This window comes from Schistocerca cancellata, chromosome 7 (genome assembly GCF_023864275.1).
Source record: "Schistocerca cancellata isolate TAMUIC-IGC-003103 chromosome 7, iqSchCanc2.1, whole genome shotgun sequence".
Lineage (NCBI taxonomy): Eukaryota > Metazoa > Arthropoda > Insecta > Orthoptera > Acrididae > Schistocerca > Schistocerca cancellata.
The window spans coordinates 610,365,254-610,379,597 of NC_064632.1; the positions used below are offsets into that span (position 1 = coordinate 610,365,254).

General features: G+C 40.9%; 1 protein-coding gene across 2 annotated transcripts in view; it reads right to left on the reverse strand.

Annotated features, from left to right (window-relative positions):
• Positions 1-12,859: 12,859 nt before the first annotated feature.
• Positions 12,860-14,344, reverse strand: part of LOC126091922 (trifunctional enzyme subunit beta, mitochondrial) — a 101,993-nt gene continuing 100,508 nt past the window's right edge. The window contains exons 10-12 of one of the 2 annotated variants that reach the window (XM_049907241.1): positions 14,086-14,236; positions 13,913-14,001; positions 12,860-13,275 (exon numbers count right to left, since the gene is read on the reverse strand). In XM_049907241.1, coding sequence (XP_049763198.1) covers positions 13,225-13,275; positions 13,913-14,001; positions 14,086-14,236 — 291 coding nt within the window. In that variant the 3' untranslated portion in view covers positions 12,860-13,224. The remainder of the gene's footprint in view (positions 13,276-13,912; positions 14,002-14,085; positions 14,237-14,344) is intronic. The other variant, XM_049907242.1, reaches the window with a different exon arrangement.

The window sequence follows — 14,344 nt, forward strand, 5'->3', positions numbered from 1 at the left end:
GACGGCCTAACGGTGTGCGGGACCGTAGCCCAGCTTCATGGAGACGGTTGCGAATGGTCCTCGCCGATACCCCAGGAGCAACAGTGTCCCTAATTTGCTGGGAAGTGGCGGTGCGGTCCCCTACGGCACTGCGTAGGATCCTACGGTCTTGGCGTGCATCCGTGCGTCGCTGCGGTCCGGTCCCAGGTCGACGGGCACGTGCACCTTCCGCCGACCACTGGCGACAACATCGATGTACTGTGGAGACCTCACGCCCCACGTGTTGAGCAATTCGGCGGTACGTCCACCCGGCCTCCCGCATGCCCACTATACGCCCTCGCTCAAAGTCCGTCAACTGCACATACGGTTCACGTCCACGCTGTCGCGGCATGCTACCAGTGTTAAAGACTGCGATGGAGCTCCGTATGCCACGGCAAACTGGCTGACACTGACGGCGGCGGTGCACAAATGCTGCGCAGCTAGCGCCATTCGACGACCAACACCGCGGTTCCTGGTGTGTCCGCTGTGCCGTGCGTGTGATCATTGCTTGTACAGCCCTCTCGCAGTGTCCGGAGCAAGTATGGTGGGTCTGACACACCGGTGTCAATGTGTTCTTTTTTCCATTTCCGGGAGTGTATATTGTTAAGATCCGACCTCTGATAACAGTTTTACAGCCACAAGAAATTACTAGGTCAGATTTACCCCACCTTACCCTATTGTTAGCCCACTTTGAAGGTGCACTCCACTGTGCGTTTCCTTCGCCAACGCCTGCTGTATCTGCCCCTTCATATTTTCCAGAATCTTTTGGATTGCATTGCCAGGAATTCCTTTTCCCATAATGAAGGAATCTTAATTTGGACTAGTTTCATTCAGCAACAACGCATTTCCAATAGTTGTGCACAACAAATCTTACCAAAAACAACACAGTTTGTAGACATTAATCTAATGCATTAACTAAACTGCAAATTTTCGTAGCATCCAAGTACAAATACTAAAAAATGTGGCACTTTAGTTTCACAAAAATGTAAATCAACATGGCACCTACTCAACTTGCTTTTATCAGCAAATCACAGTATAGAATGTGTCATAAAAACATTTCTGGTGGTAAACCATCACAGAGAATGTATCAGTTGTACTATTTGTGCAACATTATTTAAATTCTTCCGTCTGACATATGCATGACTATGTATCCTGTGTTTGGCTGATGGAAGGAAACTGAATAGACATACAAAATTTCAGGTATGAATATCAAGAAGTAGGGAAAGGATAGTTTGCTACTTACCGTAAAGCAGAAATATTAAGTTGCACACAGGCACAATTAAGACACTTACATAAAGCTTCTGGTCAGTCTTCATGAGAGAGAGAGAGAGAGAGAGAGAGAGAGAGAGAGCGAATGAATACATACACACAGCCAACCAAGCATACTTCATGTGCATGACGGCCAACTCCAGCAGCTCAGGCCCTGAGATGTTTGAACTGGTGGCCATGTGTGCATGAGGAGTACTTGCTTGTGCATGTGGATTGGCTGAGCAGTCCTAGGCACTAGTCTGGAACTGCGTGACCGCTACGGGCGCAGGTTCGAATCCTGCCTCGGGCATGGATGTGTGTGATGTCCTTAGGTTAGCACTGTCAGCCAGGGCTGCTGGCGGTACCTACACAGTGTCAGAGCGTGTGGGGGCTGTTCCGAGTGCTACGAGGTTTGTGGCTCACCGACCCAGGACACGAAAGTTGAGTGGTGATTTTATTACTGAAGCCACATCTGTTCACGTGGTCCCATTGGTAGGTGGTTCGCTGTCGGCGGTATTCCTGGGAGCAACAGCGAGTGTTCGAGTTGGTTAAGATTTAGCCGCCATGTGGTGGAATTAACTATATTTGTCAGTTTGAAATGCAAGTGCACCAGCGGAATTTTCTGCCTTGTGGCCATTAGAGTTCCGGTTACCTGCCCTGGTCGCTGGTAAATTCAAGCAGTGTCCTTTACTCACCTGTTGTTGCTGTCCAACTTGGTGGGTAGTTTTTGACAGCTTAATGTATTCTTACCATAACATTTGCAGGTTTGCATGGGAGAGTAGCAAGGTAGTTTCAGAGGTAGTGGGTTATGCGTGTTCCTTTTGTACTGCTCAGTCTGGAAGAAAGTTTCGTGATGATGATTGTGAGTGTCGAAGTGTGAGAAAAAAAAAAAAGGGATCCCCCATCCTATCCAGAAAGTGCACTGTAGCGTTGAATAATTGAGAGACCATAAGATAGAGAACCAATGTAAAGCCATGCCCACTGGGCGGAATTAGGTTATAGAATTTATCGGAATAAATAAGATAGTGAAAAGAAAAAGGTTGGTGGCCTTTTCCTGCGAATTGTATGTAGTCATGATATCCAGAATTTACAATGTGTGCACCACTCATCACTCATATTCAGTGCGATGGCCACGTGTTGATAAAAGCCGTTAAAAAAAAAAAAAAAAAAAAAAAAAAAAAGGGGGAATGAAAATGTGGTATTGCCAGTGCGTAGTGAACAGTCAGAGTTCTGTAAATTGCCAATAGTCAGATAAGCGTTTCTGTTGCGCATTATTCATACAGGAGGATAATTTTTAACTTTATTGTGAGTGCTAGAGTTCATGTTACTCGACAGATAAGAATGAATCCACTCGCTTGGCAGACCACTCATCTTGCAGGCCTGACTGCTTGATGCCCCAGTATGAGCAAGGCATGTGGGTGCCTCTCATAATTTCGACCCTGCCAGGATTATTGCTGTTAAGATTACTTTTGATGGAATATATTGTGATACTGCTAAGAAGTAAAATTTTGTTTTTGTTTGCAATTTCTTTCTGGATTGGTGAGGATCTTGTATTTTTTTTATGTAATCGCTTGCTACGTCATCTAAGGTTGGAAGATCATTGTATAATTTTTTTGCGTAATGTCCGTAGTAACTAGGTCGCAGTCGGAAAGTGTAGTCACCATGGAGAATAGTGATTCTGGCGTGAACGTAGCAGTGCAGCAGGAAGTAGCTGTCGACCATGGGTTAATGGGCGAGAACGGCAAACACTCGGAAGGGGCTGAATTGTTCAGCGGACCGCGGCTAGGTGATCCTTTATGTGGCGGGCTTTGTCCACAAACGGGGGCTTTTCCCGACGACGCGGACGAGCCGGGACTAGGTCAGGTATGCAATGAAAGTGAAGCTACCCTTGGCGAAGCTACGGTTTCTCAGGCGAACGAGGTGAGCGCACCGAAAGTAGCAAATGACAATGTGCTACTGCAGTTTTTACAGAGGATGGATAGAGATAATAAGGAGAGAGATAGGGAGAATAAGGAATGATTGGAAGCAAATAAGGAAAGATTGGAAGCGATGGATAGGGAAACTAAGGAAAGATTGGAGGCAAATAAGGAAAGATTGGAAGCGATGGATAGAGATAATAAGGAGAGAGATAGAGAGACTAAGGAAAGATTGGAAGCAAATAAGGAAAGATTGGAGGCAATGGATAAGGGAAATAAAGAGGCAATGAGGAAGCTACACTCAGTCATTGATGAGCGTCTGCCCGCAGTTAATAATCGGTTAGATGAGAGGGAGAAGAATCTGGGTGCGTTGAAGCAAGTATGTGACGCCGTGAAAGAAAAAGCCAATAATTTGGAGGTACGAATAATTGCAATAGAGAGTGATATTACAGAACATAGGGACGTGTTGCCAGATGAGTGAATCAAAGAGGTAATGGTCAGAATGAATAAGATTAGTGCAGATGTAGGAAAGATCAGTATAAGAGGCGAGACACGCTCTGACAGTACGCAGCGAGAGGCTTATGCCAACCAGGGGGAGATACAATCACTATTACAGTTTAAAGAGGCACAATTAGAAACAAATAGGAAACTTAGGGAAGAACTAACACAGTTGCAATTAGCGTGCAGAAGCGAAGGTGAAACACCACCAGGTAGACTGCAGAGGGTTAGTGAGATAAATTCAAAAAACGAAAATAGGCAGAAAGAGGAAGACGAATTCAGGGAGTCAGAAGAACGGTTGTGTCGGATAAAACAGGTGGCAAACCCAACTGGGTATAGTCCAAGGCTGTCTCAATTTCAAGATTCATTACCTTCATCGTGGGGACCGCTCCTCAAAATGCAGTTTGTGTGTAACCATTTGAGGGACGAGGCTAGAGCGAAAATGCAGGAAGTTATTAAAGACTGTAGTAGCTACTTAAATGAATTCTGGTCGAAAAGTAAGCAGGACCAGGTTACGCAAAGCATATTGATGATGCCAAATTGTAACGAAGGTGGTATAAGAGATCCAGTGGCGTGCTATCAGGAAATGCTGAGACGGAATAGGTTTTTGGAGGTGTCGTACAAACCTGGGGAGCTCATTAGGACCTGTATAACGAAGTTGCCAGTGAAACTGCGCAGAGATATAGTGATAGCAGGCAGAGGCTTAGACGATTCTTCGTCATTTCAGCACTTGTTACAGGAACTTGGTAATGAGAGCAACATCGTAAACGGAGATACGACTCATAGGTCAGACAGAGTTGAGGATAGGAGCAGCAGAAACTACCAGAATGACAGGAGAGCATGGAATCCTGGTATTTCTTTCTTTTCGTAATAGATTGATGGATCCAACATATCAGCCCTTAGCATGTTGCCTTAAAACACTTGCCACTGGCACTGAAAATTGTCTATGTAGCAGACATACTCTTCTGATATGTAGGAGTGCATATACCATACTTCTGATCACAGAATAAAACACCAGTAATGGAATCTGTTAGGCTGGTCTCTCAGAGCAAAATCTGCTAATTTTCATTTGGAACACTAAAGTAAAAGGACTGTTTCCTCAAAGACCAGTTGCTAAAAATGTTATGTAATAATGCCAATGAGTCCAGTTTAATTAGTGCGATTTGACTAGGGCAGGTACTTAACAAGTAATGTAAAAAGTCAACATTGTGACCAAAGTTTTTAGATTAGCTGCCATCTGATCGGTGGTATGTCATTGTCATAGTGACAGTTATGAGGTGCTGCGTATGGTTGTTCGGAATCTGGTGTTAGGGAAAGAGGCCACTAGCACCAAAGTTTCTAACACTTGGGCTGTCCCATCTCTCCCAGCTTGTATACTCTCTGCACACATTTAATTTTCATGTAAGCTCAGATTCCTAACCAGCATATTATTTACTGTGTATAGTGGACCATTCAGAGTGAGGCGGATTGTCCAGGAAAATGCTGTACTGATTGAGGCGATCAAGGGAAAACAATTGCGTGGGCTTCATCACATTTCTAACATCAAATTATGGAAAAGTTAAAGATAGATCGAAAGTAGGCAATTTATGGTAGCTAGTCAGTGTATTTATTTGTGGTGTGTAACGTTGTGCAGGGTCAAATCTAACATAAGAATTTTCAGGCGGGATGTCAGGGAAGTATGACGGAATAGACTGGTCGAATGAGTCATGAACGGGATCGACAGAGTGGTGTATGTATGTATTTTTTGTCATATGAATAAGGATCAAGCAGAAACGACGTGATGATTAATGAGTGGATAAAGATGGTAGATAGAGAGAGAAGCGATGTGATAAATAGTAGTGGATAAAGGTGATATTTAAGGAGAGAAGCGACGTGATAAATAGCAGTGGATAAAGGTGATATTTAAGGAGAGAAGAGACGTGAAGCAGTGTGATTAATAAAGAGAGATTCGACGTGATGAAACACTGGTAAATGAAGGTGAGTAGAATTAATAATGTGGAGATGTCTTAGATGTATGTCACAGAGAGGCCTGTGTATGCTGCAATAGAGATTGATGCCAATGGCGAAGGAAGACCAGGAAATGATGAAGTAGTGGACGGATGGAGAGCCGAAATACGAATGACGAGATGAGGACAACTGCACAGCGTGAAAGGACATAAAGAGAGTATGAGATCCAGATGGTGAATGTTGTGGAATACTGACGTAAGATGTAATATAAGTGTAAATCTAATTCTTACCATAACATTTGCAATTTGGCAAAAATAATATTTTTTGTCGTCGTTGAAGCCTGGTACCAGTATAACTAATAAAAACGGTACCAAGAATGTGTACAGTTATTTTGCAGGATGAATAATTTGTGTATTTTTTGTTCTTAGATGAAATGTCGCAATTCTAAGTTGATATTTAGCAGGATCAATAATCGGTAAAGTGAATGCAGAGGTAAGCCGATGGAGAGAGGTGCCAGAGTGAAAGGACGAATTCGGAGACGGGAATGCTATCTCCGAAACAGCTTCATGTGTTATGTGGTTGAGTATAAGGGAGCAAATGTATGGTATGTTGTCGTGACTGTGGTGGTGTTAAGGTTAGTTGACTTCTAGACCTATTCTGTTAGTGTATTGATGTATTGAATGAGAAGGAAAATGTGATGTCTGGTGAGTGAGAGTCGTAAAGTGGTGTGATCAATGCGCACACTCCTGTAAAGGGGATGCTACCGATCCATAACTAAAACATTATTGTGCTTTATTGTTTGATTTGGATGAACCTCGATGGCAGGTCAGGATCTGACATCATGTGGATTGTTCATACATGTCCTAGAAATGTTGTTATAAATAATAAAAAGGTAAAATATATAAAGAGATACTAATTTCAGTGCCACATGCACAAAGGTGCATTGTATGTTGTAGATTTAGAGTCATCAGTTTCTAAAATGTTTATTGTGTTAGGATGTTAAAGTAATTTACTATTTAATAACATGTGGTAGGTAATTATGAGCTGTATAGATTGTTTCTTATTCCTTTTTTTTTTTAACACTTTCATGTTTTGTATAAGGGACGACAGGTACAATCAGTAGCACAAGTATGGGCTGTATATAGAAAAGGGATAAATGTTGATGTATGTGTAGAAAATTAGGGTGTATAATTTTACGTTTTTTAGAACAAAGATTCTTTTATTACCAATGTATCTAATAGATCATACATGTAATCAATGAGTATTTAAATAATGTAAGAATATCCTTTTGTCTGTAATGTTGCGAGATGCACGGAAGGGTCTGACTGATTGGGTGTCGTAGCGCTGAGGTGCTCATGCAGAATGCGCCCGTACCTGCATAAGAAGGCGGGAGGCCGAGCTGACGTCGCCATGGGAGAGGCAACAGAACCGCGGCACTCCCCACTCCACTGCCGGTCGGGGTACACTCCACGCGCCCGCTATGCAGGTCAACGGTCTGGGGTGACACGCACGTACCACAGGCCATTCATAAGTTCCGCCACCCTTACGACTGGGGAAAGTATCCCGTGGAGGCAACAGCGGGTGGTTTCTTCTGCTCAACGGCTCGCGCGGCGGCGCCACGGCAGAATGAATGACGTGGGGCAGAGTCCGGCGGGCATTTTTACCAGCAACTATTAACTAGTACTGGACAGTGGAGCCGTGAAACAAGATGACTGCTCGTATGTCTCCATAAGGTGGAATGTGAAGGACTGGTGTTTCCACGTTGTGAGTGGTGGAAAAGATTTTGTCTTTAGCAGACAGGACGATTGTTTTGTTTTGTCTTGACCACTGAACGGTAGGATCCATAAACTTTTGGCAGTGACTTGTTAAGTGTGCTTTGTGAATTGCATGTGGGACGCTTGGTATACTTAAAGAGGACAGTTGTCGTTTGGCGACTAATTATTGTATGAATGCAAGAAACTAAAGTGGGACATTGACATTTGCGTCTGTAGTAGGAGACATTTCTTTAATTGGTGCGGGAATAAGTGCTGTTTGTTGGAACTTACGACTTAATTACACCATGAACTGAAAGGACAGAACCATGGGTAATAGTAGTTGTAGGGCCATTTCTGGACGACCAGATTCATGTGGATGGTACTCTGAGAGTGACTGACATTTGTGTTTAATGTGAGATACAGTTTACTGTTCAGTGCGTGTTCAAAATGCCGATTTGAGTGACTTAAAGACTTTCGTCCGGGTAACCATGGGAGAGCTTTGACACCGAGACAGTGTTTCTAGGGAACCTGTCAGCAACTTTTTTGACCCCAAGAAAATCGCAGAATGAAATGATTCCTTGTGACTCGCAAGATAGGGAATAATGTATTTGTACTTGTAATTGTGTAAATTTTTTTATATGTTTCATTCCTGAAGGGACAGCAAGTGTAATTGTATTTTATTAACATTTGTGTTTAGAATAGTTAGTGTGTGTGTTTTTTTTTTGTTTTGTTTGTTTGTTTGTTTGTTCTGGGTTATCAAGTACACGTAACATGTTTATTAGAATATTTATTAGCCAGTGGCGTAATAGTAACGTAGCGGTTCTTGTTGCATTGGTCAGTAAGGTTGTCACAGGGACAAGAGTTTGCATTGCACAACAAATATCGGAATTAACTGATGCATTTTGATGTCGTGGACAGTAATGATCTTGTTGGTGTGTTGACTGAAGCCACTTATTTGCATTATCACAGTGGTGATATTTCACATTAAAGTGTAATGAAGGCTAGTCGAAATGCAAGTTCTTGTCGTCTAAATGTGTAACAACAGAGAAATGAGCAGTAGAGTAAGATACGAGAGCTACTGGTGGATTCAAGCACTTATTGCTAACTATTTATTGCGTGTATTGATCAAAGTTGATGGACTGACTGGCTCAGCAGCAGGTATTTGTACTGGTGGACAAGGATAAGGTTCAACTCACGGTCTAGTAGTGGTGGCAATTGCTTAAGTGATGATAGTTAATGAGGTATGACCTAAGGTTGACTATATTACGTAACCAGTATGAAACTTGTGGTGTATATCATTGTTTTTCTTCTCAGTTTTATTTCTCTGTAGGTATGATGTATATTTTAGAGTACTGATATTGAGCCTGATATTCTACATGTAACTAGTGTACGCAATTTTTTCTCTTTTGTTGATTTTGTTTTGTATTTAGACATTGCCGTGTAAAGATTATTACAACGCAATTTATGAATGTCAGATTACTTGTTCTGTTTTTGGACGGTGAGCTATTTAAAATTTCATGAGTACAATTAGTATTTTTTTTATTTGTCATAGAATTAGTGAAGTTTGGATTACTCATAAAAATAACGAAGATCCCAGTAACTAAGCAAATTTTTATCTCACCATTATTTTTTATTTGTATGTATGATGTAATGTTTTATTTGTCATTTGGATTGTTGTAAATATGTGTGTGTACGTTACTCCGAATTGTGGAGAGTACAATAATGCAACAACTGTGTCAATAATTTGGTAAAGTAACAGCATTTGGTCATCTATTTGAGGTCACCAGGGGCTAAGGTCTCCTCCTGATTATTTTGATGACTTGCTACGTTTGTTCTAATACAGCTTTCTTAAAAAAAATGTTCGGAACTACCCTTGCATTGCAAGGATAGTACCGTGCCATTTTTTTCTGCATGGGCAGCCGGTGGTGAAAGGGTACAGGACCGCCCGACATTGAAAATAGGTACAACATACTTCATTATTCTTGTCTGAACAACATATTTTTTCTAATAATAACTCAATTTCAATTAATACATCGAAGCCGGATACCACTGTGGGAAAGAATGACTATTTATTTAACTGATCACATGTGCACTCCCACAAAAATAAATCCCTACTTCCAGTTTGGTGAGATCTGTGAAATGAATGAATGAATGTATGGTCGTCTGCTAACCGCAGATAGTGAATGTGAATATATGATCATCTTTGAGACGATCCTTTGACCACCTTTGGTGGAACCAAAGAGATGAAACTTACCGGAGCTTTGAGCGTCTGAAATGTGGCTGACCAATACGGTAGCATGGTCTTCCCCCACCTCGACAGAGGTGCGAGATGACCTGAAGAACAGCCATGTTTCAGCACTCTGCCGCTGGATCTTGTGCTGTTAAGACCTGTCTTAGTTGTGCTCCGTGGAGACATGGTATGCATGTGGAATATTTAAGAGTAGTTTGAAATAATAATTTCTCTATTTCAGGAACTTATGTGGGGAGAATTAAATGTCAGGCAGGTAATATTAATGGGATCGTAGTAATCTTCGGAACGTGTAGCAATAAGTTGAAATTTGTCCGTGTGCTTAAGTTAGGCTGAATTACTAGCGTGTGTACTATAAGTTGAAATATTTAAGAAATAGCGTGTGCAGGACTTTAAATTAGAGGCGAGTACTTCCACGTGGTGAATACTGTGTGGGTCTCAATCTGTGTATGAAACAAAGGATAAAGAGAAGTACTCGTCTATGGTATCAGTTGAGGACTCGTGTGTGTGATGAATATGTTCTTAATATTACTTTGCGAGATATGTTTCCGTGTGACGCTTGATTCAAACTACAACACTCAGAGAGAAACAAGGTGAGTCAGCCGTCTATCCAGCAACGCCACTTGGCTTGCATTGCACAGGAACATGTGCAGATATCTCCAGAGTTCATAGTAGGAAAGTAGAATTACGAAGTGGGGCAGTGTCGTGTGAAACTGGGATAAATATTAATTGAAGTGGGAAAGCTGAAAGTGATAATGTTGTGACTATTCCCTGTGTAGTATTTCATGTTGTAGTGTGGTGTATGTCATGTAATTTAAGTATGTGTGGTTTGCATGGGAGAGTAGCAAGGTAGTTTCAGAGGTAGTGGGTTATGCGTGTTCCTTTTGTACTGCTCGGTCTGGAAGAAAGTTTCGTGATGATGATTGTGAGTGTCGAAGTGTGAGGGAAGAAAAAAAAAAAAAAAAAAGGATCCCCCATCCTATCCAGAAAGTGCACTGTAGCGTTGAATAATTGAGAGACCATAAGATAGAGAACCAATGTAAAGCCATGCCCACTGGGCGGAATTAGGTTATAGAATTTATCGGAATAAATAAGATAGTGAAAAGAAAAAGGTTGGTGGCCTTTTCCTGCGAATTGTATGTAGTCATGATATCCAGAATTTGTAATGTGTGCGCCACTCATCACTCATATTCAGTGCGATGGCCACGTGTTGATAAAAGCCGTTAAAAAAAATAAAAAAATAAAAAAAGGGGGAATGAAAATGTGGTATTGCCAGTGCGTAGTGAACAGTCAGAGTTCTGTAAATTGCCAATAGTCAGATAAGCGTTTCCGTTGCGCATTATTCATACAGGAGGATAATTTTTAACTTTATTGTGAGTGCTAGAGTTCATGTTACTCGACAGATAAGAATGAATCCACTCGCTTGGCAGACCACTCATCTTGCAGGCCTGACTGCTTGATGCCACAGTATGAGCAAGGCGTGTGGGTGCCTCTCAGTATTTTTGGTTGTGGGCGGCTATGTCTGTAACATTTTGGCTTTGGAATTCTCATATACTGGTTGGTGGTTAGCAAGTAGTCTTGTTGGTGGGTCCCTGACTGTCTCTTGGTTGTGTTGCCCGCAGATCAAGTATAGTTGGGCCAACTTCTTGTCTCACCGAAACGGACGTTAAGATTTCAAGGGCAGACTGAGCCCCCTGAAACCTGAGCACCATTGCCTATACTGCCTTCTTATTAGCATTTAATTGTGTATTTTTAATGGCTCATAGCCGATGGTTGGAGTTTGTATGCTTGTAATTGTGTTTTTAAAAACAATAGCCTTCAGCTGTTTTGAAAGTAAGTTTTTCTAAATTGGACACGTCTTACATCTGAAGATAAAGCTTGAGCCTTCTGCCTATTTAAAATTTATTGTAGTTGTACTGATCTAAAAATGATGGGCCTTCAGCCGCTTTAAAATTTTGGATTCTTACTTATCAATTTTTACATCACTTGGGCTTAAATACTATTTAAGGTTAAAAGATTTGGGCCTTCTGCCTTGGAAAATTGGTTTCTTAATAGTCATGAAGCTTGGGACTTCTGCCTATTGAAAGGTTACTGAAGTTACATTGTTTTAAATGTATCAGCATTCAGCTGCTTTCAAAAGCTTAATCTGACTAGTTAAGTCTTACATCACTTGGCCTTTACATATATATATATAGCAATTGTATTTGATTCCTGGGCCTTCAGCTGTTTTAGAATTAAAGACGTTTTTGTCGACAGTCAAGTTTAGAAGTTGCTGTACTGTTGTCATGTTTGGAGTGTAACTGACAGCCGCCCATTCTTACGCCCTTCCACAATTCCTACTACTTGTCCTGTACTGCACGTTAGCGTGGTATCTCAACATGTTTGGGTGTTAATAAGAAAAATATGTTTGCTGAAGACATGACTATACTCTTGTAATTGTAGAGCACTTTTTTGTTTGACATCAGAGACTGACATTTTAATGCTGTCGTCAGATTTTTGTACCGAAAATGCCTACTTCTGCGATATTTCGAAAAATACCCGATTTCGTGTTATTTCACTTAAAACTGCTGACTTTCCATTACTGTTTTCACAAACATTTCCTTCCTTTTTTATAGAATTTTTAGACTTGGAGAAAGCTTTCGACAATGTTTACTGGAGTACATTCACTGAAATTCCGAAATAAGCATGGACAAAGGCCATCTACACTATATATAGAAACTAGACTGCAGTTAACAGTGTAAGGAAATGAAAGGGAAGCAAGAGAGGGCAGAGAGGTCTATTTCTCTTGTTATTCAGTCTATACAGTGAGCACACTGAAGGAAAACAAAGGAGAAATTTGGAAAGGAATTTAAATGCAGAGAGGAGAACTAAAGCAATTTTGTCAGTGACACTAATTCCGTCAGACATCAAAGGACTTGGAAGAGCAGTTTAATGGGATGGATAGTGTCTTGAAAAAAGACTAAGGTGAGCAGGAATGACAGTAAAACATAATGGAATGTTGTGTAACTAAATACGGCGCTAGCGAGGGAAATAGACTACGTAATGGTACACTAATAGAAGATGAGCTTTTGATTTGGACAGTAAAATAATTAACGATGGCCAGAAGAGAGATGGGATAGAAGGTGGACTGGCAATAATAAAAGAGAAATTTGTAAACAGAGAATCCATATTTAAGAGCCTGGAAGTCTTATGTCAACTTATGGGGACAACAAGAAACATATGCAAAAGGATAATTGAATAAAAAATTTAATACCTTTAGAAAAATATACAAAGACTCTAGAGAAAAAGTTGTTATGAAAAAGTAACTAATAAATACAAGTAATCACGTCATGTGTTCAGTTCTCAGTTGTGTTTGTCATTGAAAATCAGGTTCCGTATCTCAAAATATACACATATGCACACATACCTAAATAACTTTACAGTGGTATTATACATCAGTTCCGAAAACATCATAAAAGCTTCTAGGCTATGTACACACTTCTCTAAATTTATAACCAAACATAGTTTAGTTTTCCCAAATCATCATTTGGGGGATGCAAGGAAATGTACGTCAGGCAAAACTGTAGTAAATATCTTCCTTTGTTTCACAGTCTTATCACTTGAAAGATGGCGCATCTGGATGCCTTTCCACAATCATGCCGACACCCTGCGAACAGTGCGCAATATTTGTCATTTATTGCATGGAAATATAACAAATGGAAAGAAAAGAAAACTATATAAAAGTGGTTAAAAATTCAAAGGCTGCTCCTGGACATAAATTCCATTAAGAGCAGACAAAAATCTGTGTAAAATAAAATTAGAATGTCAGAGACTTATACTACCAAACAGCCAATCCTTATAGGCTGCTGGCCCTGTTGTCTCTATTTAATCTGGCACACTGCCTGGAGCCATTCCATGACAGGGTTGGTTAAGGTAGGATCTTGGGCCGAGGGATGAGGGGTGCGCGACGCGGATGCATCCCTTGAACTGATGAGATGCACAGAATGACTACACGCCGTCCTTCCAGACATCTGGGTAACCAGTTACAGACAGTGTGCGTATATTTATAACAGTAATATTTATAATACTAATATTTATAATAATTTAAATAATAAAAATAACATTCATTGGCAAATTTTTAAGTGCACATTGACACTATTAAAGGTCTGACAGTAGGAGTAGCTTTTAAGCAACAAGTCTCTTTTCAGCATTAGGTTATTTACACTTTCACACAATCAATTACAGCAGAACACAAAATTATCTTCTTTCCCATGAAGCACACTTCAAGGAACAATAATAATTACCTGACCACCAGCTGCACAGGCAGTTATCAAGGCAAACTGACCATCTTCACGAATTAAGCGGTTTGCAGCATGAGAAGTCAACCGCACACCTAGAGCAAAATTGACAATTTTCAAGCATATAAGGACTTTGCAGAACTGTACATGTCACTAGACTGTTCCATCAGAGGTTTTACCTGTTGCTGCAAATGGATGCCCAATGCTTAAGGAACCACCCCACAAATTGAAACGATCCATTGGAGGAGCACCAACTTTGCTTGAACGGCCCATGTAAGTTTGAGCAAACCAATCTGAATCCATTGCCTTCAAGTTGGCAAGAATCTGTCCCTGTTACACAATATGTTCGATTAGATTTCAATTATATTGTCCGATGCACAGAGAGAGAGAGAGAGAGAGAGAGAGAGAGAGAGAGAGAGAGAGAGAGATGCATGTGAT